Source organism: Grus americana, chromosome 1 (genome assembly GCF_028858705.1).
Source record: "Grus americana isolate bGruAme1 chromosome 1, bGruAme1.mat, whole genome shotgun sequence".
NCBI lineage: Eukaryota > Metazoa > Chordata > Aves > Gruiformes > Gruidae > Grus > Grus americana.
In genome coordinates this window covers 219,672,922-219,693,341 of record NC_072852.1, presented here as the reverse complement: position 1 = coordinate 219,693,341, position 20,420 = coordinate 219,672,922, and the positions used below count along the sequence as shown (strand labels likewise).

Sequence of the window (20,420 nt, the reverse complement as noted above, 5' to 3'; positions counted from 1 at the left end):
TCTCTCTCTCTGGCCCTCTGTCCTGTCATCTTGCTCCACACACATCTGACACACATGCACACAGAATAGAGTCCCTCTGACCCAAGAAAACAGTTAGAAATTGAGTTTAAGATGACAGGACAGGCTGTGCAGTCATCGGACACAGGACATGGCCAGACAGATGTACTGACCATCAATCTATTTACATATGACCAGCCACTTTTATCCCTTTTTCCCGTTTTCCCATTTTTTGTTCTTCCCCAAACTACACTGATCCCTCTTTCCTCACCTTTTAGTTCCTCTGCTAAACATCCCATAGTAAGTCTTGCACAATCCTAAAATGCTCTGCATTTTGCCTCTTGTTACAAGTCCCATACTCCTAGGCAGTGCCCCATCAGTCTGTGGCAGGACTGAGAGAGCAGCTCCCATCCACTCATTCTGATGGGTGCCACCCACAGACCATGGGGCTGATCACGAGCCAGTGACAGCCTGGGCAGAGCTGGGGAAGGGTGTCCCCTTCCCTGACCGGGTTATTGGGGTTCCTCTGCCCTCCACTGTTTCTCAGTGCTACTTTATCACATAACGTAACACCTTCCAGCTACCTGACCGGTAGCAACAGCAATGCCTGTGCATGCTGGGCATGCTCGCTGCTCTGTTGCTGAGACTAAGGGGTCTTCGGCCAGCAGGAAGGACCTTGATGTTATTGTTCTCCCCTGGCATTGCTGACCTGGGGTAATCCCGACTGTCAGAGGAGGGGGCACACTTGCCTCCATCTGCAGGAACAGCACACAAGCATCCCTGGGGCGAGCAGAGCTCCACCTAGGATACCTTGGCAGCTTCACTGGGTGTTCAGGCTTTCTTGTCCCCTGCCTGCTGCAGGCCAGCTAGTCAGACTAGCAGCAGATGCTTGTTAGAGTAATTAGCTCTGTCAGGGCAACCTAATCTTTGCTGGCCAGATGGATCCAGGAAATAATCTCCTGCAAATCTCATCCCACTTAAAGTCCTGCCCAAAGCTGTAACCAGCTGGACAGCTGGGTGGGCTGCAGCTCTCTGGCAGCGCACACTGCCCAGCACCCTAGGCCCCCAGCCAATGTGCGTCAAGGCCGAGCAGCGGCGAGTCCCTCCAGGCTGCAGCTGTAGCTGCTGGGCGGGTGCCATGCAGACTGGGGGGGCTGGCTGGGTCTGGGGCGCCAGGGAACCGGGAGTGGCAAGGTGGGCCACCCCATATGTCGTGAGACAGGGTGAGGGTTGGGACACGGGAAGGGCTGCATGCCTGGGTGCAGGACGAGGAAGCGGCAAGGGCTGCACGGCTGGGAGTACAACGCAGCAGACTAGGAACATCCAGATGTGGTCTTGGTGCAGGGACTGCACTCTGCCCTGCAGCTGCTCGTTCTGGTCCCGTCAGGGCCCCACATGCCTCCCTGCACGTCCCGAGTCTTTGTTTCCTCACTGGGAAGGGACAGCACCCTGGGCCACCTCCAGCTGGGCAGACCCAGGCTTCGGCACCTCCCTCACACGTGGGACAGCTGACACCCAGCCCTGACAGGCAGCCGCTACCTCCGCATGGTTCAGGAGCCTTCCTGTGGTACAGCAGAAAGCTCTTCCCACCAATGAGGCTGGGGGGACAGGGCTTGGCTGGGTGCAAGGGAATGCTGGGCTGTTCCCTCTAAACCTTCTCTGCTGCACTGGGCCCCGCATCCCCTGGCCCCCAACCTCTAATGGCTGCCTTGCACCCACCATGCCCAGCCCTTTCCCCTCTGTTCCTGGGCACGGTCTCTGCACACACAGCTCCCCTGCTCACCCCCCTGGCCCCGCAGGGTGCAACTGCACAGCTTCGGGCAGGCAACCAGCTCCAGCTGCTGCAAACCACACAGCACCGCATGCATGGAAACTTTACATGTGCTTCCAATTGCAGGGACCAGAAGTGCCCTAGGGCTTCGCACAGACACTCACGCTATGGGCAGCACCCACAGAAGAGTGCTGGTGTCCCGCAAGGAATGGGGATGGAGCAGTGGGTTCCTAGAAGACACAAGAACTAGCCTCAAGGTGGCAGGAGAAGTACCTTGGAGGCCAGAGAGGGGCCTGGGTGAGCCTGAAGAACATGGGCTGAGGTGCCAGCATCAATGAGATGCTGAGGGGCGTTCTGTGAACAGGAAAGATGCTGGTTAAGGCCCACTGGTCTCCTGGGTGCCTCCCTTCACCCAAAGGGAGCAGGGCCAAAGGTCTGCAGCAGGCACTGCCCGCCTGGGCACGTGGCATCTCCACCTCTCAGCGGCACGTAGCTGGAAAAGCACTGCCTGCACAGCAAGGCTAAAAGCAGGAAGGAGAACAGTGGGACTGCTACAGCCCCAGCCTTTCCTAGGAAAGGACCTTCACTGACCCTGCAACAATCTGAGCATCACCCCACTTTTTTAATGATGCCTTGTGCTGCTGCTGAGGCAAGAGAGACCCTCCGGGCCTTTCTCCCCCTGGCAGCTGCTGCTCTGGATGGCCACAGTGTGGCTCTGGCGTGGGAGACATGGCAGCCTGGGCTGGTTTTCCCATTGTCCGTCTCTTCCTGGCTTGGAAGAAGCAGGAAAGCAACTGGGAACTGCTGGAGCCATGGTATGCAGCATGTCTTTGCATGTGACCAGGGCTGGGACAAGGACTAGGCTAGCTGAGCCAAACTGGCCTGGGGCAGATGGGGTCACAGCACCCTCTGCTGCACCAGCCACCTCCAAAACACCCCCTCCAGTACTGCCCTTGGGCTTGCAGGCAAGGGGACAAGCTCCATGGTGTCTGAGGCACCATTTCCAGAGCTCCCTTCAGCAATGGCAAAAATTGCTTGAACCTTCCACAACCCCAAGATCTGCAAATATCATAATACCACTTTTGTGATCTCAATTAGGAGAGCTCCTAGTGTGGGAACAAATATCTCAGAGAACAAGCACAGGAAGCCGAGAGCTGCAGCTCAGCAGCTGTGAGAGCCAAGTGGCTGCCTGTGACAGTGCCAGCTGGACAGCAAGCTGCACTAGTTGCTGGGTGGCGCGGTGTGGACGCAACTCCTACCACACGGCTCATCACCACCTCGCAGCCTGCTCCCACGACAAGTGAGAACATGTGCTCATAGTCCCAAGCCTCCCCCGCACCTCTGTCCCCCCATGCTCCTGACTGACCAAGACACCCAGTGCCCACAGCTTCCCCACGTCCCTGCACGCGGCCCCAGATGGCTGCAGCGTGAACGCCACAGGGCCAGGCAATGGCAGCTCTGGACACGCAGGGCACGCAGACGTGCTCTGCCACTGACGCCATGCCTCCTGGCTCTTGCTGCGCTCACTGGTGATGGCCAGTCTCTGCGCACAGAGGACAGCCTGGGCGCTTGCACCCTCGGCTGCAGCCTGCTCATATGGCTTGCTGCCCCAAGCCCTGGGGTAGGCACAGAGGATCAGGCCCCAAGGGGAGCTCAGACCTCCCAGTCACCCCTCAGAGCAAGGTTCCAGCAAGGCGCCAGCCTCATGGAACAGGGACCTCCAGCCCTACCCTCTCTGTGCAGGCCCTGCTGCTCCAGAGCACCCCTCCCTTGCCAGGGCCTGCTTCCCCCGACAAACGTTCCATCCCTAGTGGGGGTGCTGGGCAGGACCCCTGCCCCTCCCCAGCTCTCCCCCAGCCTGGGCTCCTCAGCCCAGTGCCATATGGGACCCCTGCCCCCCAGCCTGGGACCACCGGCCCTCCTCCGTACTCCTGCCCCCCCCAGCCCCCTACATGGACCCCCGGCCCAGGGCAGCAGCTGCAGCTGCACTTCCTGTCCGGGCCATCCCCCCCCCCGGGCTGCCGCGGTAACGGCTCCGCAACACTGTGGGAGGTGGCCGGAGAGGGCCAGGGAAGATCGGGGCGGGGAAGCACGGACCGGAGCGGACCGCGCCGGGAGGCGGCCGGCGCCGTGCCCGGGCAGACTCTCCGGGCCTCCGGCAAGCGGCCCTCCCCGCCGGGCCCGTGGCCGGAGCGCGCCCGGGCCCGGCGGCGCGGCGCGCTGGCGGAGTCGCCGGGAGGATGCGCTGGCACCGGCCCCGGTGCTCCCGGGCACGGCCTGCGGCCCCGAGGGACCCGGGCGTCCTGGGCGCCGTGACTGGCCACCACGTGACCGTGGCTTCGGCATCCTCACGTGACCGGGAATCATGCGCCCCCACACGTGATCGGGGCGCTGCGGCGGGAGGCGGCGGGATGGCGCGGGGGTAAGGGGGCTCGGGGGGCTCCCCGGCGCGGTGTGACGGGGGCTGGGGGGCAGGCGGGCACCTGGCGGTCCCTGGGTTTCCCCTGGTGTGGCCGGTGGCCGCGGGACCCTGCCGGTGCCCGCTCTCCCCTGACCGCCTGTCGCAGGTGCCGGGGGGTCCCCGCCGTGCTGGCGCTGTGTGCAGCCGCCTGGAGCTGTGCCGCGGGCCTGGCCCTCGAGCGGGATCAGCCGTTCCGGTAGGTGCCGGGGTCGGTGGGACAGGATGGGACGCCGGCGCCCACCTGCCACTCACAGCCTGCCCGCAGCGTGCCCCCCGGCTGGACCCATACCGGCCGCGTGAACCCCGGCCACGAAGTGCAGCTGACCTTCGCCCTCCGGCAGCGAGGCACGGGGCGCCTTGCCCGGCTCGTCGATGCTGTCTCAGACCCCCACTCGCCACGATACGGTAATGACTGTGCGCCTGAGCCCTGCCAGGCCCCATCAGGCCCTGCAAGCAGGGTGCTCTGTGACCCTGTCTCTGCCTCACAGGCCAGTACCTGTCCCTGGAGCAGGTGCGGGACCTTGTCCAGCCGTCCCCAGCCACACTCATGTCAGTGCTGAAGTGGCTGCAAGGCCATGGCGTTGAGAACTGCAGGAGCGTTGCCACCCTCGATTTCCTGGAGTGCCGCATGCCAGCAAGGTGAGCCCTGGGTGGGGCCAGGCCCCACTGTGGTGGCCGTGCCATTCCCACAAAGACAGGAGAAGCCAGACCCTGCCCCTGCTTGCTGCAGCTTCCCCTTCCCAGGGCTCTGCAGTGCAGGCCGGGTGGCGGAGGGCTGAGCGCATTTCTGCCTGGGCTGTGATGGCTCCGCAGAGAAGAGCTGGCTGCCTGTGTGCCCGGTCCTGGTGCTGGGGGGAGGCACAGCCATTGGATCTGGAGTACTGGAAACAAGGCGTGTATATCCGTTAGGTGCTTGGGCCAGCCCTGCACCTCCTCTTGCCTTCTGTGGGGCCACAGAGTCCCCACTGGAGGACTGGGGATAGACTTGCAGGGGACTCTGCAGCATCAGAGTTCTGGTTCAGTGTGGTGATGGGAATTGGTCAGGTATGGAAGGTCCTCTTTGCTTTACGAGGTCAGCTGTGCTGGTGGGAAGTGGAGCTCATCCCTGACTCGTCACAGCAGCAAGCAGGGTGGAAAGGGTGCAGGAGGCAGGGCAGAGAATGGGCGTGCTGCTAGACAGGCACACTGACGGCTGTTCTGGTGGTGCAAATCCTCGCACGGTGGCTGTCCCTGTGTTGCAGCACGGCCGAGCGCCTCCTGCCAGGGGCTGAGTTCCACTGCTTCGTGAAGGGCCAGCGCAGCGTTGTGCGCTCCCCGCTCCCCTACGCTGTCCCCGAGGAGCTGGCTGAGCACGTTGACTTTGGTACGTCCTACATGGGGGGAGCTGAGGCTGCCCAGAGCTCTCACTGCCTGGGGTGCGGGTGGGAGGTTAAGCATTGAGCAGCCAGGACTGGCCATCTCGGTGTCCCAGAGGACAGTGTGGCAGGCCTTCCAGCTGTTGTCCTGGCTGATCCTAGGCCCCCCTGAGGAGCTTTGTGCTTAGGTTGTAGATGCCCCATCCCTGGAAATGTTCAAGGTCAGGCTGGACGGGGCTCTGAGCAACCTGATCTGGTTAAAGATGTCCCTGCCTGTGGCGGGGGGGGGGGGGGGTGTGGGGGGTTGGACTAGATGACTTTTAAAGGTCTTTTCCAGCTCAAACCGTTCTGTGATGTGGACAGGCAGCATCCAAAGTGTTTCTTACTGGTGCTCTGGGGCCTGGATGCTCAGTGCGAAGGGTTCAGGTGCAGCCTCTGTGGACGTGCAGCTGCTTCTGAGGTGGAAAAGCTGCCTCCTGTGAGTCCCTTTTGTGTGGGCTCCCATGGCCCTTCCACGAGGAGAGCAGAGGGGTGCCAAGCTGCAGTAGTGGCCTGGCAGTGGGGAGCCTGAGCTGTGCAACCTGGGAATACCTGTGAGGACTGGCGAGGAAGCCGAGGGAGTACTTCCCCACCTCCTGTGCAGCTCAGCTCCCCTGAGCCCTGCTGCAGGCCAGCCCTCTCGGACATGAAGCCTGAGCGAGGATGGTGAAGGGGGAGCCGAGGGGCTGTCATGCTGTGCTCCTGGAGCTCTGGGCCCTAACAGCTGCTTCTTTTCCTGCTTGCTTGTGCACCAGTGGGTGGTCTGCACCGGTTCCCCGCGGAGAGAAAGGTGGTCAGCAGAGCCTGGGCCAAGAAGGAAGTGGAGTCAAGGCAGCACTATGGAGGGAGAGCAGCTTTCCACCTGGGCGTGACACCTTCCATCATTCGTAAGAGATACAACATGACGGGAGGAGACATCGGGCTACTGCCAAACAACAGCCAGGCCTGTGCCCAGGTAACTGGTAGAGCCGGTCCAGGTCAGAGGCCCGTAGGCTGTGTGAATCCCACACACTGGTGCTCTGGTGGTCCCAGGACAGCTGTGGGCATTCCTCGGCAGCTGGTGGGAGCACCCGGTGGGCTAGCATTTCACAGATCCGTGCTGGGCCAACTTTCTAAGTCAGGAGAAAAAACTTACCTTGTTTTTTCAAGAGAAAATGAGAAAAAACTTGTCCACTCCTTGTCCCCCCAGTTCTTGGAACAGTATTTCCACCAGGCTGACCTGGCTGAGTTTATGCAGCTCTTTGGCAGCAGCTTTGGCCACCGCTCTCAGGTTGACCAAGTGGTTGGGCACCAGGGCAAGGGCAAGGCTGGGCTGGAGGCCAGTCTGGACGTGGAATACATCATGAGCACGGGTGCCAACATCTCCACGTGGGTCTTCAGCAATGCAGGTAACCAATCCCCCTCCAGACTTGTCCTATGACTGCTTCCATGCATCCCACTTGCTGCAGCAACACACACCTGCCTGCTGTTTAGGGAAACGCTTGCTCTCTGCATAAAAATGGCTGTAGCGAGTCTGGTATCTGTCAAAGGGCAATGCCCAGAGGGGCATACGCAAACAGCACGCTGGCTGTGGTACATCCCCAGAAAGCTTTCCCCAGCTGCTACCGGCACATACCTTGTGGACTTCCAAAGTTGGAGCTGAAGCTGGTTTCTAATAGCTCATGGGGAAATCATCTTCCATTGATTTGTGTAGTTGCTTTTGGACCCGTGTGAACTTTCAGCATGCAGAGTGCCCTGTAACAGGGACTCCCAGGCTTCGACTACTCCATGTAAAGCAGTCACCCCGCTCTGCTGCCTTCCTATGGAGAGAGAGTGTCTTACTATTTTTTTCCTGCTTCTTTGGGGTTGAAGCTGATCTCTCACCCATGAATCTACCGGTAGAGTGGATAAAGGAGAGTAAGGTAATTTGAGAAAACAAGGTTGCAAAACAGCCTGCATAAACATGGCTGTGGTGCTGTAGGACAAGGTGTCATCTGTCCCAGATCAGAAACTGGCTGGACGGGAGATGGAGTGCCCTTAAGGACTACTAGTTCCCTCTTCCTAATGGTGAAGGCAGGCACAGCTCTGCATTAACTTCCACCTCCTCTGTGCAGTTAGTGGTACGGAAAGGGTGCAGAGACAGGCAGTTATGTGAGCAACTGAGAGTGAGAAGGGGTGGCTGGGGCTCTGCTCTCCTCACCTCGTGGAGAGGGATGAGGGGCAGGACATCGAAGTGCTCTGGGACCCCCTGTTACGGGTAGAGGGGCCAAGGCTTGGCCGAGTCTCTGAAGGGCTGCATGGCTGCCTGGATGCCAGGGGTGGCTACAGCCCTGCGACAGATGCTTGGAGAAGAAATGGATGAGTGTAGACCCCCTGCTCTGGGGTTAGGGGCCCACCTTTTACCAGAGCCGCTGGCAGAGCTGCAGCCTGGTGCCATCCACCATGACAATCCCCGAGGTCAGCTGTGCTGCCAGGAGGAGCTCATGGGAGAGCTGTGCTGTGGATCTGCTCTCTGTAGGCAGGGCAGGAGCTGGAGGACCTCCAAGCTCCTGGTGCTGGTGGTGCTGTTGAGGCATAGTCCCCCCTCCATGCTATCCCCCACTTTCCTTCAAGCCTGGTGTCCTAGGAAGACCTGAACCTGCCCCCCCTCTGTCTCTGCAGGGAGGCACGAGAGCCAGGAGCCCTTCCTGGCCTGGCTGCTGCTGCTCAGCAACATGTCATCGCTGCCTTGGGTGCACTCTGTGAGCTACGGGGATGACGAGGACAGCCTGTCGCTAGCCTACATGGAGCGTGTAAACATGGAGTTCATGAAGGCAGCTGCCCGGGGCTTGACCATCCTGTTTGCCTCAGGTGCATGCTGTTGCTGGTACATTGTGGGTGTGTCTGAGGGTCCCAGCATGGTGGGGAACCTCCGTGCTGAACAGCAAACAGGGATGCTCTGTCCCTGGGCGGCCCAGATTCCCTGCCTGGGAATCCCAGCCTGGAAGGTGGAGAGAGCCCTTCCCTCAGGTTGCTCCTGGGAGCGTTTGGTGGACGAGGGGCAGCTCAGATGCTGCCGGATTACCCCGTCCATCTCTGTCGGCAGGTGACGATGGTGCTGGGTGCAGAAGGGTGCCCGGTGGGAACCACACTTTCCGGCCCAGCTTTCCAGCCTCAAGGTAGATGTGGGGAGGGGAACCTGGGTCCTGTGGAGATGCGAGGCTCTGCGCAGAGCTGGCTGCTGCAGCTCGCCTGCAGCCAAGGCCAGCTGAAAGCTGCTGCTGGCACTTTGAGCCCCAGCCCGTGGGCGGCTGTTGTCTCGAGCTGGTTTTGAGCCCATTTGGGGGACTCCTGGGGGTCAGCCCCACCAGCGTGCCTAGGGATGCTGGCAGACCTCAGAGCTGGGGGGACCTGTGCAGCTCCTCAGGAAGGGGCTGGCACGTGGGGTGCCACTGAGGCCCCAGGCAATCGCGTGCCCACCTGTCCCCCCAGTCCCTACGTCACCACCGTGGGCGGAACGTCCTTCAAGAACCCTTTCCTGGTGACCGCAGAGGTGACGGACTACATTAGCGGAGGGGGCTTCAGCAATGTCTTCCCCATGCCTGATTACCAGGTGAGGAGGCACCCGGTCTGCGGGACCCAGGGGCTGCAGCCGGGGCCGGGGGGCTGCGTGGCTCTTGGTGGGGGTGACGATGGCCAGCACAAGCAGCCCCGAGGCTGGGCTGCAGGCCGGGGGAAGGAGGGGCGGAGGTGAGCAGGGGCAGGGTCCGGCTGCCAGGCCTCCTGCTCCTTACCTCGTGCTCCCCCCCCCAGGCCGCCGCAGTCCGGCGTTTCTTGCACTCAGCCTCGAAGCTGCCTCCCAGTTCCTACTACAACAGCAGTGGCCGTGGCTACCCTGACCTGTCCGCCCTCTCTGACAACTACTGGGTGGTGACAAACCGCATCCCGCTGCCCTGGGTGTCGGGGACATCGGTAAGGACAGCCCTGTGCCGGCCCGCGGTGGCTGAGCTGCCGGGTGCTGAGGCGCTGGTGTCTCCCGCAGGCATCCACCCCCGTGGTGGGGGGCATGGTGGCACTCATCAACGACCGGCGCCTGCAGCAGGGGCTCGCACCCCTGGGCTTCCTCAACCCCGCGCTCTACCAGCTGCAGGAGCAGGGGCACGATGCCGCGCTCTACGACGTGAGCTGGGCCGGGGGCCGGGGCTGCCGGGGGGGCCGGGGCGCCCGTCCTGGGGTGGCGCCGATGGGTGCTGGCGGGGTCTCCTGCTCCCGCGGCCGTGCTTGGGGCGGGGCGGGGCCGGGCCAACAGCGTCCTGCCGGGGGGCGGGCGGGGGGCGATGCTGCTTTCCCGCGGGAGGTGCGTGCGGTGGGGTCCCCGCGGCCTTCCCGCAGGCTGCGTGGGGCGGGGTCCCCTTGCTTTGCTGCTGGGGGTGGGGGGTCCTTGCGCTGCGCTGGGGCGCGTGCCCGAACCCGGCCCCGTTCCCGCCCGGGCAGGGGGCGGCCTTCGCCCCGGGGGCGTCCCGGGCGTTCCCACGCCCTCCGACGAGGCGTGTTCCCGGGGGTTCCTGCCCCGCCGCGGGCTGCGGGGGGGTGGGGGTGGGGGGAGTTCCCGTGCCCCCGACGGGCGTTGGGGGAGGGGGAGCGTCCCTGTGCCCTGCAGGAGCTGCGGGCAGGGGGCGCCTCTTCCCCGCGCTGAAGCCTGTCCCCGCAGGTCACGCAGGGCTGCCACCTCTCCTGCCTGGACAGCACCGTGCAGGGACGGGGCTTCTGCGCCGGCCCCGCCTGGGACCCGGTCACCGGCTGGGGCACCCCCAACTTCCCGCGCCTCCTGCGGGCGCTGCTCGCGCCGTGACGCGCTCGCGCCGTCCCGGGAGGCGCCGGCGCCAATAAAACCGCGCGGCCCCACCCCTCACGTCTCTGTCTGTGCCGCGCGGCGCCGGGCCAATGGGGCGGGGCGTCGTGCCGTGCGCAGGCGCGGGGGAGGCGGGGCGCGGTGTCGCGCGGCGGCGGGCGATGAGCGGCAGCGCCGAGGCCGACCCCGCGCCCGCGGCCCCGGCCGCCCCGGCGCCGCCCGCCCCCGCGCCTGCGCCCGCCGCCGACAACAAGCCCAGCCCGGCCGCGGGCGGCAGCGGCGTTCCCGGGGCGCCCCCGGGCGCGGTGGGCGGCGCGGCGCGGGGAGCCGAGGGCGGCGCGGCTGGCGGGAGGGGGCCCGGTGAGCGGGGGCGGGGCGGGCCGGCGTACGGTGCGGGCGGGGGGCGGCGGAGCGAGGCCGCGGGCGCCTGAGGTCGCCGGCGGTGGGGACCCGGGAACGCGGGGGCGGCGGGGGAGAGGGCCGCGGGCGGAGGGGCCTGGAGGAGAAGACCCAGGCACGGAGGGGTTCCTGCGGGGTGCGCGGCCCGTGAGCACGCCCCGAGCTCGGGCGCCGAGCCCGTCCGTTCGCATCGTCGGTGGGTGCGGGGGCCCGAGGTCCCGGCCGGTGGGGGCCGGGGCTGCACCTGGGGCCAGCTGCCCACTGAGCGCCCTGTGCCCGCAGTGCCCGTCTCTGCAGCGGTGGCTGCAGCTCCCCCTGAAGGGGCTATGTCCAATGGGGTCTACGTGCCACCCAGTGCGGCCAACGGGGACGTGAAGCCGGTGGTCTCCACGACGCCGCTGGTGGACTTCCTCATGCAGCTGGAGGATTACACGCCTACGGTACTCGGGACGCGCTGGGGGCAGGCTGCACGCTGGTGACAGGCTGCCGCAGGGAAGCAGAGTTCCTCCAACTCTTCTCTTGTGCAGATCCCAGATGCTGTCACGGGATATTACCTCAACAGAGCAGGATTCGAGGCCTCCGATCCACGCATGTAAGTGGCAGCGGGTAAAGACCCTATACAGGGTCTGGTAGCTGGGGGCCCTGACAGAAGTTCCTTGATCCTGGTGGTGCTCTGTGCTGCCTGTCTGAAATTATCCCTTCTCTTTCTCTGCTGGGTAGCATTCGTTTGATCTCTCTGGCCGCACAGAAGTTTATTTCTGACATTGCCAATGATGCGCTGCAGCACTGCAAGATGAAGGGAACAGCTTCAGGCAGCTCCCGCAATAAGAGCAAGGTGAGAGAAGGACGGAATGGCTGCTTGGATGAGGGGAAACGTCCCCTCCTGGGGCTGCAGCCAGCTAAACTTGCTGCCACTGAATGTGGGGATGTGGGTTGTAGAAAGTCTTAGACCTGTTGTGCTCCTTACTAGTAAGCTCAGGCTCTGCCAGTGGGGAAAATGAGGTGGGCAGTGAAATTCGTGGAATAGGCTTTGATGGCTTCACAGGAACGTGTGAGTAGCTGCACCTCATCAGACCGAGGGCCATCTAGCCTTGTGTCCTCCCTCTGACAGCAACCAAAACTCTGGTGCTCGGGGAAGAACATAAATGGGGAGCAAGCGTGTGGCGGTAGTTTCTGGGAATTCTCCCAGTCATCATCTGTTTGTGGTTCGGGGGCCTCATGAGGGTGATGTCATTTGCCTTCACAGTGTTGAGTAATGCTCAGTGCGTTTCTGTCCGTTCAGCAGCTGGGGGCACAGAGCAAACGAAACATGCAGTACTGAAGAGCTGGTTAATGCCCCAAACGCTGGTCTGCAGCTGCTGACGGGAATTGTGCACGTACAGGTCACCACAGCTTGTAGGGGAGAAACCCTAAACCCACAAGGTTTTGAGGAATGCCTGGCAGCTTAGATTGTTCTTGCTGTGACTGATGCTACTCCTTGTCCCTTCAGGATAAGAAGTACACATTGACCATGGAAGACCTGACGCCAGCACTTGCAGAATATGGCATCAATGTGAAAAAGCCACATTACTTCACATAAAGAGTGAGGGATTGTCACTGGGGACTTTTTTAGGGTCGCTTCTGTGCCATTAAACAGCTGGTTAGTTCTTTTGTGGAAAGGCATCTCGTCTCCTGCCTGTGCGTGAATGCCCTGCCTACCAGTAATGCGGCACGTGAGCTGGCCTGTGGGGGCCTCTCTTCTCGCTGCACGGAGAGGTCGGTCCCATGCCTTTGAAAGGCCAGCACAGAGAGGGGTGGGCCATAGGGCTTGCAACTGATGGATTCTGGTTGCACCTTCTGCCAGTCCCAGGAAGGCTGAGCCCTGCTCCAGGAAGCTGAAGGAAAGCAGGTGTAGTGGGAACACAACTGCCCGATCCTCCTCCTCTTCCCTCCCACGCATGCCCATTGTCCCTCAGGAAGCGCACCCAAGGGCCTGTGCAGATGGCCTGGCCCTGCTTTCAGGAGGGTGCTGTGAGCCTACCTGTTTTCCTCGCTCCAGTCACTGGAGGAGGGTTGGTACAGTGGAGATCCAGAGCCCTGGGCTCCGAGGGCTGTTGGGCAGCCCCCGCGTCAGTCGTTCCCCCTTTCCTCTGGACAACACCCCGTGTATGTACGCATCCCTCCACCAGCAGCCAGTTTTCATAACAAATGTTTATTTTAGATGCTGGCGGCTTTTCCACATGGCCTGGATGGAAACGATAAAGAGTGAAGCGCGAAGCTGGGGTAGTGCTGGGCGCAACAGGCAAGCTTCACCCCACTGTCCTTAGTGGGGAAGAGCACCAGGACTGGGCATTGCCTAATGTGAGACTTAAGTGGGTAAGCTGGCCTCGGGACGAGGAGGACAGGGTGGCTCCGCAGCCCTGTCCCAGCCTCACAGGTAGCAGGAGCCCAGCCGTGTTCAGTGTCGCGGGCCAGGCCTCCTGCTCAGTCTCTGCCTGTAGCTGCCAGGGAGGATGGAGGTGCTGCCGTAGATTTGGTGCTAGAGTGTCTGAAGCCTGCAGAGCAGCTCCAGAGAAGGCAGCATGGTCTGTACCGTGTGTCCGTGGCTGGCTCAGGGTGAGGGGGCTTTCCCTGCTCCCCCTTGGCTCTGGGGTTAAAGAAGGCACTTGGGGGTGGTGGGGAGGGAAGCATGGCAGCATCAGGTGGCTGGGAGGCACCTCCCTCTACTTCTCCTGCATCTTCTCCAGGATGGGCACAATCATGTCAAACTTGGGGCGCTTGGCTGGGTCCTCGTTCATGCAGATCTTCATCAGCTTGCAGATGTGTGGGGATATGCCAGGTGGGATGGTTGGACGCAGCCCCTCCAGTGCCACCTAGGAGCACGGGAGAGCAGAGCAGGATCAGAAATCTGGACCCAGCCCTATTTGGCTGGGAGGAGTGTCAGCGGGCTCTCCTGCCGCTCGCCTGGCCTCCCTCCCCTTCCCTCCCCGCTGGCTGCTTTGGCCCCATCATGCCCCGGCCGGTCTGGTCTGGACCCACGTGTTTGCCCCCGGCCCTCTCCTCACCTTCATGCCTATCTCCATGTTGGACAAGTCTGCGAACGGCACCTCACGGGTCACCAGCTCCCACAGCAGCACTGCAAAGCTCCACATGTCAGCCGAGCGCCTGTTAATTTCCTCTGGCTTCTTCTGCAGGGCTGTAGGGAACCCAGCATGGGGGGCTGAATGAGGCTGGGGGCGAGGAAGGGGCCAAGCAGCAGGAGGGGCCTGGCTACCAGGCACTCACCTTCTGGTGCCACCCAGGCTGGTGCGTACATCCTCCCCGGGCACTGGAAGGAGAACTTCACATCGGCCATGCTGATCCGTGCTGTCATGTCCTCGTCAATCTGGGAGGAGAGGGGTGGTCAGAGGGGACCTGCCCTGCCCCATTCGGCAGGGGGAGGGACAGGCGGGCGGGCGGTGCGACACTGACACTCACCATGATGCTGCGGCTGTTGAGGTGGTGGCGTGGAATGAGAGGCTCCAGTGTGTGGAGGAAGGCCATGCCCCGTGCGATGTCAAAGGCAAATTTCACTGCCTGCATCTGGTCCACCACAAAGTCTGCAGGGAGGGAGGTGGCATGAGGGTGGGGGGGGGGTGGCCAGGTCACTTGCTCTGTGTATGTGCGGGGGTGTTGGCACACACCCCACGCGGGTGTGAGGAAGGCATGCGGACAGGAGACCGCCACGCTCACCCCAGGCCCACCCTGGTCTTGCAGCTGGAGGGGCTCCCTGCCACCCCCGAACACAGGGAGAAACAACTTCTCAAGGATGGGGAGACTGGCCTCTGCCCCGGCTCCGTCACCCCCATCAGCACTCACTTGTCCCCTCATGTAACACGTTGTAGAGGGAGCCATAGGGCATCCAGTGGCTGATGACAATGGGGTGGGGTGCTGGGGGCGACTGGCAGGCACCCAGCACCGGTAGCACGTTGGGGTGAGAAAAGATCCTGCAAGAGAAGTGAGAGCCCTGAGAACAGTGGGTGCTGCCCACGTCCCCTCCTTGCCTCCCTCCTGGCGTGCTGTCCTCCTGGGGCTGCCCTGCGTCCCCTGGGCACCGCTCTGGAGCGCTACCACCCGACCCTGCAGAGCCGCTTGGCTCCTGCCCACCTCATACTCCTCTCGAGGTAACGCCTGCCCTCAAGAGCCACAGCTGCTGTGGGGAAGGATGTTGGCACTCACCGCAGCTTTGGGTATTCCTCGTTGAAGTCTCGGCTCTTCCGAGTTGTCCAGTCCCGAATTTTCAGCATTTTGATGACAATGTCATTGCCTTGCCAGCGCCCTTTCCACAACTGCAGGGGGACAGGTGGAGACAGTCGCTGTGAGAGAGACGCACGGTCCCCGAGCACCTCCCAGCACCTTGCATAGGGCTGTGGGGCCCACAGAGCCCACGGGACCAATGGGTCCGTGGCATCATGGAGTGACTGACGGCGCGTGAGAGCGAACCCTGGCCTTTCAGTCCTTTCAGGTGCCTTCTCTCTGCATGGGCTGGCCCCGTGCCTGGACACGCAAACCCACCAAGCAGTTGTGCCCCAGTTCTGCACTCCGCAGCCAGCCAGGGGCTGGGGAGAGAGCGGTGGTCTGCACGGGTGCAGCTACACTGTGCCGGGGGGAACAGGCCTACGTACCTCTCCTGACTGGTTCTCATTGAGTTTTTGGCTCAAGCTCAGCTGTTTGAAGTCTATTCCAGCAAGTTTGTTGAGAGTCCCATTTCCTGTAAGAAAAGGAGGAGACATGGACGTTCCTCCTGACGTCCACCTGGGACCGCAGAGGGAGGCAGCACCAGCGGGACGCCTTGCTCCCATGAGGAGCCACCTTCAGTGAGGGGATTTCCATGCCAAAACGAGCCGTTTGCAGCACAGACTGCCGCCCCCTCCCTGGAAGCTTGCCCTACCGAGCAGGAGAGCTGTGCTCTCCCCTGCAGCGGCATCCCCACGAGGGAAGGGATGTCCTTACTGGGACGCGTGCGGGTTGTGCCCTTCCAGAAGGTATCCTTGTAGGGGATCTTGGTGAGGGTCTGGCCCAGCTTCTCAGCACGCTCTGGAGAGGGACAAGGAGTCTGGCAGCACAAGCAGAGACCTTGCTGGTGCTGAGCACAGGGGCTGCAGCAGGAGCCAGAGGCAGGTTGTGGGGTCAGGACGAGGACCTCCTACCTTTCAAGACCTCTCGCAGTGGTGTCTTGGCTTTGTCAATGGGCGTCTCACCATATTTGTTAGCAATGCTGACCAAGGCCCCGTTGCCCACCAGGTCCTGAGGGAGGAGAAAGCCAGCACCTGCAGAGTTTGCTGTCCTCTTCTCAGCCTCTTCACACACCCCCAGCATCCCGCCTCGTCCCTCCTCCCCCTCCCCGTGCCTCCCTCGGCCACCTCCCTTGCCCTGGACTCCTGCCTTTGTCCAAGTGCTTCCGCTCACCTCTGCCACCTGGTCATGGCCCCAGAAGCAGGCATAGTGCAGAGGCGTGTTCCCATGCTCGTTCACAGCATTGATGTCTGCTTTGAACTGGATCAGCTGGGGGCAGCAGGACAATCCCCGTAAATCGGGAGCAGGTCCCCTTCCCCACAGCACCTTGCCCTGGTGCTGGCGAGGTGCTGGCAAGGTCTGCTGTCAGGAGGGGGGCTGAGGCTGGATGCACGGCTTTCATGGGGAGGGTGGAGGTGCTCAGAGGCACCGAGATGGGGAAGCCATGAGCTCACAGCAAGGAAGCCGGCAGGTGACAGTGGGGAGCGAGTCCTGGGTGGACAGGGTGGAGGGCTGCACAGGGTCCTGCTCAGTGTGCCGCAGGGCTGCGCAAGGCACGAGGTGGGTGCCTGGAAGGCGGTGGGGACGGGGCAGGGTGCTGGCTGCGGGAGGCAGATACCTTCTGCACGATGTCACGGTGGCCATGGCTGGCAGCCAGGTGCAGCGGGGTATCGTCACCGCGGTTCATGACGTTGATGCGTGCTCCCCGCATTATGAGCATGTCGACCACGTTGGAGCGGCCCTCGCGGCAGGCCCAGTGCAAGGGGCTGAAGCCGTGGTCATCCCTGCGGAGACGGCGGGGACAGCTCTGCTGAGCGGCTGCAGCCTGCCCGCCGCCTCCTCCCCTGGCCCCGGGCAGGGAGAGAAGGGCCGAGCGCGGGCAGGGCGCTGCTGACAGCACCACGGCCAGGCAGGTACTGCCCTGCATGCCCGCACACGGGCCGTGGAGGTGAAGGGGACAGGCTGAGCGGCTCTCCTGCTCTCTCCCATCCCCACGAGGGCCCCGGAGGCCCTGGCCAGATCCCATCTTCTCCGGGGCTGAATCACAGAGACGCTGGCAAGAGCCGTATCCCCTCCCCCGTCTCCCCTCAGCTCCGGCTGCCCGGCCAAGTAAGGGAGGAGGAGACCAGCCAGGCCTTAAAAGGAGATTAGGGCCTGGCAGGAGGGGGCCGCTGCAGCCCCAGCTCCCCTCCGGCAGACCCCACCTGCCCCCACCCCTCCCGCACCGCCCCTGCGGGTGGGCAGGCAGGCAGGACAGCCAACCCCACAGGTGGGGGGGGGGACCCTGGCACGGGCACGCAAAACCAAAATGCCCCAGCGAAGTGCCAGCCGGCCCCCAGTCCCTCAGGCACAACTCGTGGGACTGGGACAGCTCTGTGGGACTGGGACCCCCGGGGGGGCTGGAAGACACGAGTGAAGATGCGCTCAGCAAAGGCGCTGCCACAGCCTGATCTTTGGTGTGCGGGCAGGGGGCTGTGCCTGCCCACAGGCAATGGAGACATCTGCTCTAAACCTTGCGCCTGGCCTGAACGCCGCTCCTGAAAGGCGAGCGGGCAGCGCTTCGGACCGCACGGACCCGCAGGAGCTCCTGGAGCAGGGGACGTGCTGTGGGGAGGAGAGATCTGGGGCAGGGCACGCAGGGGCAGGGCGCAGGCCGGTCCTGTGCAGCTCCTGGCCCCGGGGGGGTTGGCAGCCCTCCTGTGAGACCCCGGCCGTGCTTCCACACGTCAGCCACAGTGCTCCCAGGAGAGGGGACGGGGTAAGTGGTCACCCAGACACACCAGCCATCCCGGGGACGGGGAGATTCTCCCCTGCACCGCCAGCCCAACCCCTCGCCGAGAGGCATCCCATCCCATGGCCCATGGCCGGGAGCAGCGGTGGCAGAGGAAGCGGCTGGAGGATGTGCAGCCCTCATGCCTCAGCGATGCGGTAACTTCCTCCCGGCGGGGAGGAGCTGAATCCCACCCCCTCCCCAGGACATGGAGCAGAGCGGAAATGAGCCCCGGCCCTGGTTCAGCACCCTCAGCCTGTGGCGCAGCTGAGCCGGGCTCAGCACCCCGGTGGGTCCAGCCTGGGCTGGCTCCCTCCTGCTCACCCCTGGTTGAGGTCGTTCTCGGTGTTGTCCAGCCAGAGGCGCACAGCCACCGCGTTGCCCTCTCGGCACTGCGTGAAGATATCGTCCATCGTGGCTCTTGCTGTGGGGACGGCTGTGTAAGGACACGGGGCCCCGCTGTGGAGCAGGTCTCCCTGCCCCCCTTTCCCACACGCAGCCCTGGGACATGGACATCGCCCACCCCCAGCCCCTCTGCTCCTGGCAGCCCCTCAACTGGGGCATCTCCCTGGGGGAGCAAGGACGGGAGCCTCGCGTCCCCCTCCTCGGCAGCCCTGCAGCTGATGGGGAAGTTCACGACTCACTCCAGGGTCACGGGTGCCTGCAGCAGCTCGCAGGAAGCAGATTCGGCATCCCGGGGCTTATCTGCAGGCCCAGCCAGACGCGGGTGCCCACATCTCCTGGGAGGGGAGCGGGTTGGGGAGCAGAGCTGGAGGAGGCCCAGCACCACCCTGCACAGGATCCTGTAGCTCCGCAGACCCTCCCGATCCCCAACTCTGACCCAGGCTTGGCTGAGCTTGGCACAGCATCATGCTCAAGAAACTGGGACCCCAAAGGTCCACAAGCTCCCCCTCTCTACGGTCTAATTAACAGACACCCCAGCCCAGGGCCTGGCAAAGAGCACACATCCTGGTTCCGTTTTTAACCTCTTGACAGCAGCTTCACTGAGACCCAGGGCTGCGCCATCCTGAGCTCCCCAGCGGCACGGGGCCGTGCCTGGCAGGTACTTTCCTGCCTGGGAGCCTGCAGCATCAAGCAGTGACGTGGGGCTGCCCTCGGTAAGTCCCACAGTGCAGGTGCAGGGACAGACCAAGCACAATGCCCCTGACATACACCTCAGGGCCCCCGCGGGGCCTGGCACTCACCCAGCTGCAGCGAGACCCCCACCCGCTCTGCGCAGGCAGGATGGGACCTGACACAGGGCTCCTTGTGCCTGCGTGGGCAGCTGGCCCCCAGGACAGCCGCTCTGCCTGCATCGCGTGCTCCAGGCAGCTACATGGGGCGAGGGACGCAGGAAACCAGCCTCGCAGCCCAGACCCCCGAAAGGGTCTCAAGGCACCAGAATGGGCTCCAGCACTTCCAGGGCAGTGCCGCCCTGCTCCTGGCTCACCGGCTGTGGATAACGGAGCAGCCCTGCCCGCAAGCTACAAGGAGCCAGCGCCGTGCCTCGACCCGACGTCCTGCAGGTCCCGCCAGCCCCAGGGCTGACGGTGCTGCCCCCAGACTGGATTTTTCACCCACCCATCTGGGTCAGGGCCAGGGAAGGGGCACCCCAGTGACACCCATCCCTGTCTCAGTGCTGTGGGACTTGCATCCCGCCGTCACCGCTGCCTCTCCGCCACCGGCTGCATCCCTTGCTCAGCCCAGGGCTGCCGTGCTCCTGCTTGTCACTGCTGCCAGGCCTCCCCCAGCCCCTGCCCTGCCTGGAACGAGGGGCCCCGTACTCCCCCCATTGCCCTGCCGAGCCCCCTGTGGCCCCTGTCCCCACCCGCCAGGCCGTGGCCCATGGTGTGGAGACCCAGGCCGCCCCGTGCCGCCCCCCGGTTCCTCATCAGCCCTGACCCAAGACCAGCTGCAAGGGTCCCACTCTTCCCTGCAGCCCCCCGGCCTCTCCCAGCGCAGCCCCAGCCCTGCCGACCCCAAACCGGACCCCGCCCCCAGCCTGACCCCAGCCCCAGCCCACTCGAACCCACCCCGACCCCGACCCGTCCCAGCCCAGGCCCAGCCCCAGCCCCGTTCTGCCCGACCCCCGCCTGTCCCAGCCCGGCCCGGCCCTGCCTCAGTTCCGGCTCAGCCCGACCCCGGCCCGGCCCTGTCCGAGCCATCCCGCAGCCCCGGCCCCGCTTCTTCCCGGGCCGGGCCCGACACGGCGCGGCCCGGCCTCCGGCCGCACGCGGCGCGGCCCGGCCGCCCTTACCGGCTCCGGCGGCGGCGCAGGGCGGCGGCTCGGCGGACGCGGGGCAGCGCGTGGGCTCCGCCCCGAGCCGGCCGCCGCAGGCGCCCCCTGCCGGCCGCCCGCCGCACCGGCTCCGGGCTCCGGACCACGGGCACGGGGCGTCGCGGCGCGGGGGCACCGGGCAAGCGGCAGACCGCAGCGTGGGCGGCACCAGGCGCGGCGAGGCAGGGTACGCACCCTGGGCAGGGGGGCGGCGGGCACCGGCCGGGGCGCGCCGGGACGGGGCGGGGCGCACGGCGCCGGGGGCGCGGCTAACCGGGCGGGGGCG

General features: G+C 64.0%; 3 protein-coding genes across 5 annotated transcripts; 2 read left to right on the top strand and 1 right to left on the bottom strand.

The window, feature by feature from the left end:
• Window positions 1–4,120: 4,120 nt before the first annotated feature.
• TPP1 (tripeptidyl peptidase 1) lies at window positions 4,121–10,486 on the top strand. The gene is made up of 13 exons (XM_054813890.1): window positions 4,121–4,190; window positions 4,336–4,425; window positions 4,495–4,634; window positions 4,718–4,868; window positions 5,471–5,592; window positions 6,379–6,578; window positions 6,813–7,011; window positions 8,264–8,452; window positions 8,688–8,760; window positions 9,074–9,194; window positions 9,395–9,553; window positions 9,624–9,761; window positions 10,293–10,486. Exons 1-13 carry the CDS (start codon window positions 4,180–4,182, stop codon window positions 10,431–10,433), a joined length of 1,734 nt encoding a protein of 577 aa, XP_054669865.1. The 5' UTR covers window positions 4,121–4,179; the 3' UTR covers window positions 10,434–10,486.
• A 60-nt stretch (window positions 10,487–10,546) lies between these two features.
• On the top strand, window positions 10,547–12,494 carry TAF10 (TATA-box binding protein associated factor 10). Its single transcript, XM_054813939.1, has 5 exons — window positions 10,547–10,793; window positions 11,115–11,272; window positions 11,360–11,424; window positions 11,553–11,667; window positions 12,322–12,494. Exons 1-5 carry the CDS (start codon window positions 10,595–10,597, stop codon window positions 12,409–12,411), a joined length of 627 nt encoding a protein of 208 aa, XP_054669914.1. The 5' UTR covers window positions 10,547–10,594; the 3' UTR covers window positions 12,412–12,494.
• A 510-nt stretch (window positions 12,495–13,004) lies between these two features.
• On the bottom strand, window positions 13,005–20,365 carry ILK (integrin linked kinase). Of its 3 annotated transcripts, none has more exons than XM_054813900.1 (13): window positions 20,114–20,365; window positions 18,181–18,280; window positions 16,705–16,870; window positions 16,260–16,355; window positions 16,001–16,097; window positions 15,804–15,887; window positions 15,476–15,561; window positions 15,030–15,139; window positions 14,670–14,797; window positions 14,289–14,410; window positions 14,097–14,196; window positions 13,877–14,007; window positions 13,005–13,684 (listed from the first exon to the last, which is right to left on the bottom strand). In XM_054813900.1, exons 2-13 carry the CDS (start codon window positions 18,267–18,269, stop codon window positions 13,535–13,537), a joined length of 1,359 nt encoding a protein of 452 aa, XP_054669875.1. In that variant the 5' UTR covers window positions 18,270–18,280; window positions 20,114–20,365; the 3' UTR covers window positions 13,005–13,534. The 3 variants fall into 3 exon arrangements, with proteins under 3 accessions (XP_054669875.1, XP_054669877.1, XP_054669876.1); XM_054813902.1 differs by lacking the exon at window positions 20,114–20,365 and adding an exon at window positions 19,975–19,996; XM_054813901.1 differs by lacking the exon at window positions 20,114–20,365 and adding an exon at window positions 18,501–19,004.
• Window positions 20,366–20,420: the final 55 nt, after the last annotated feature.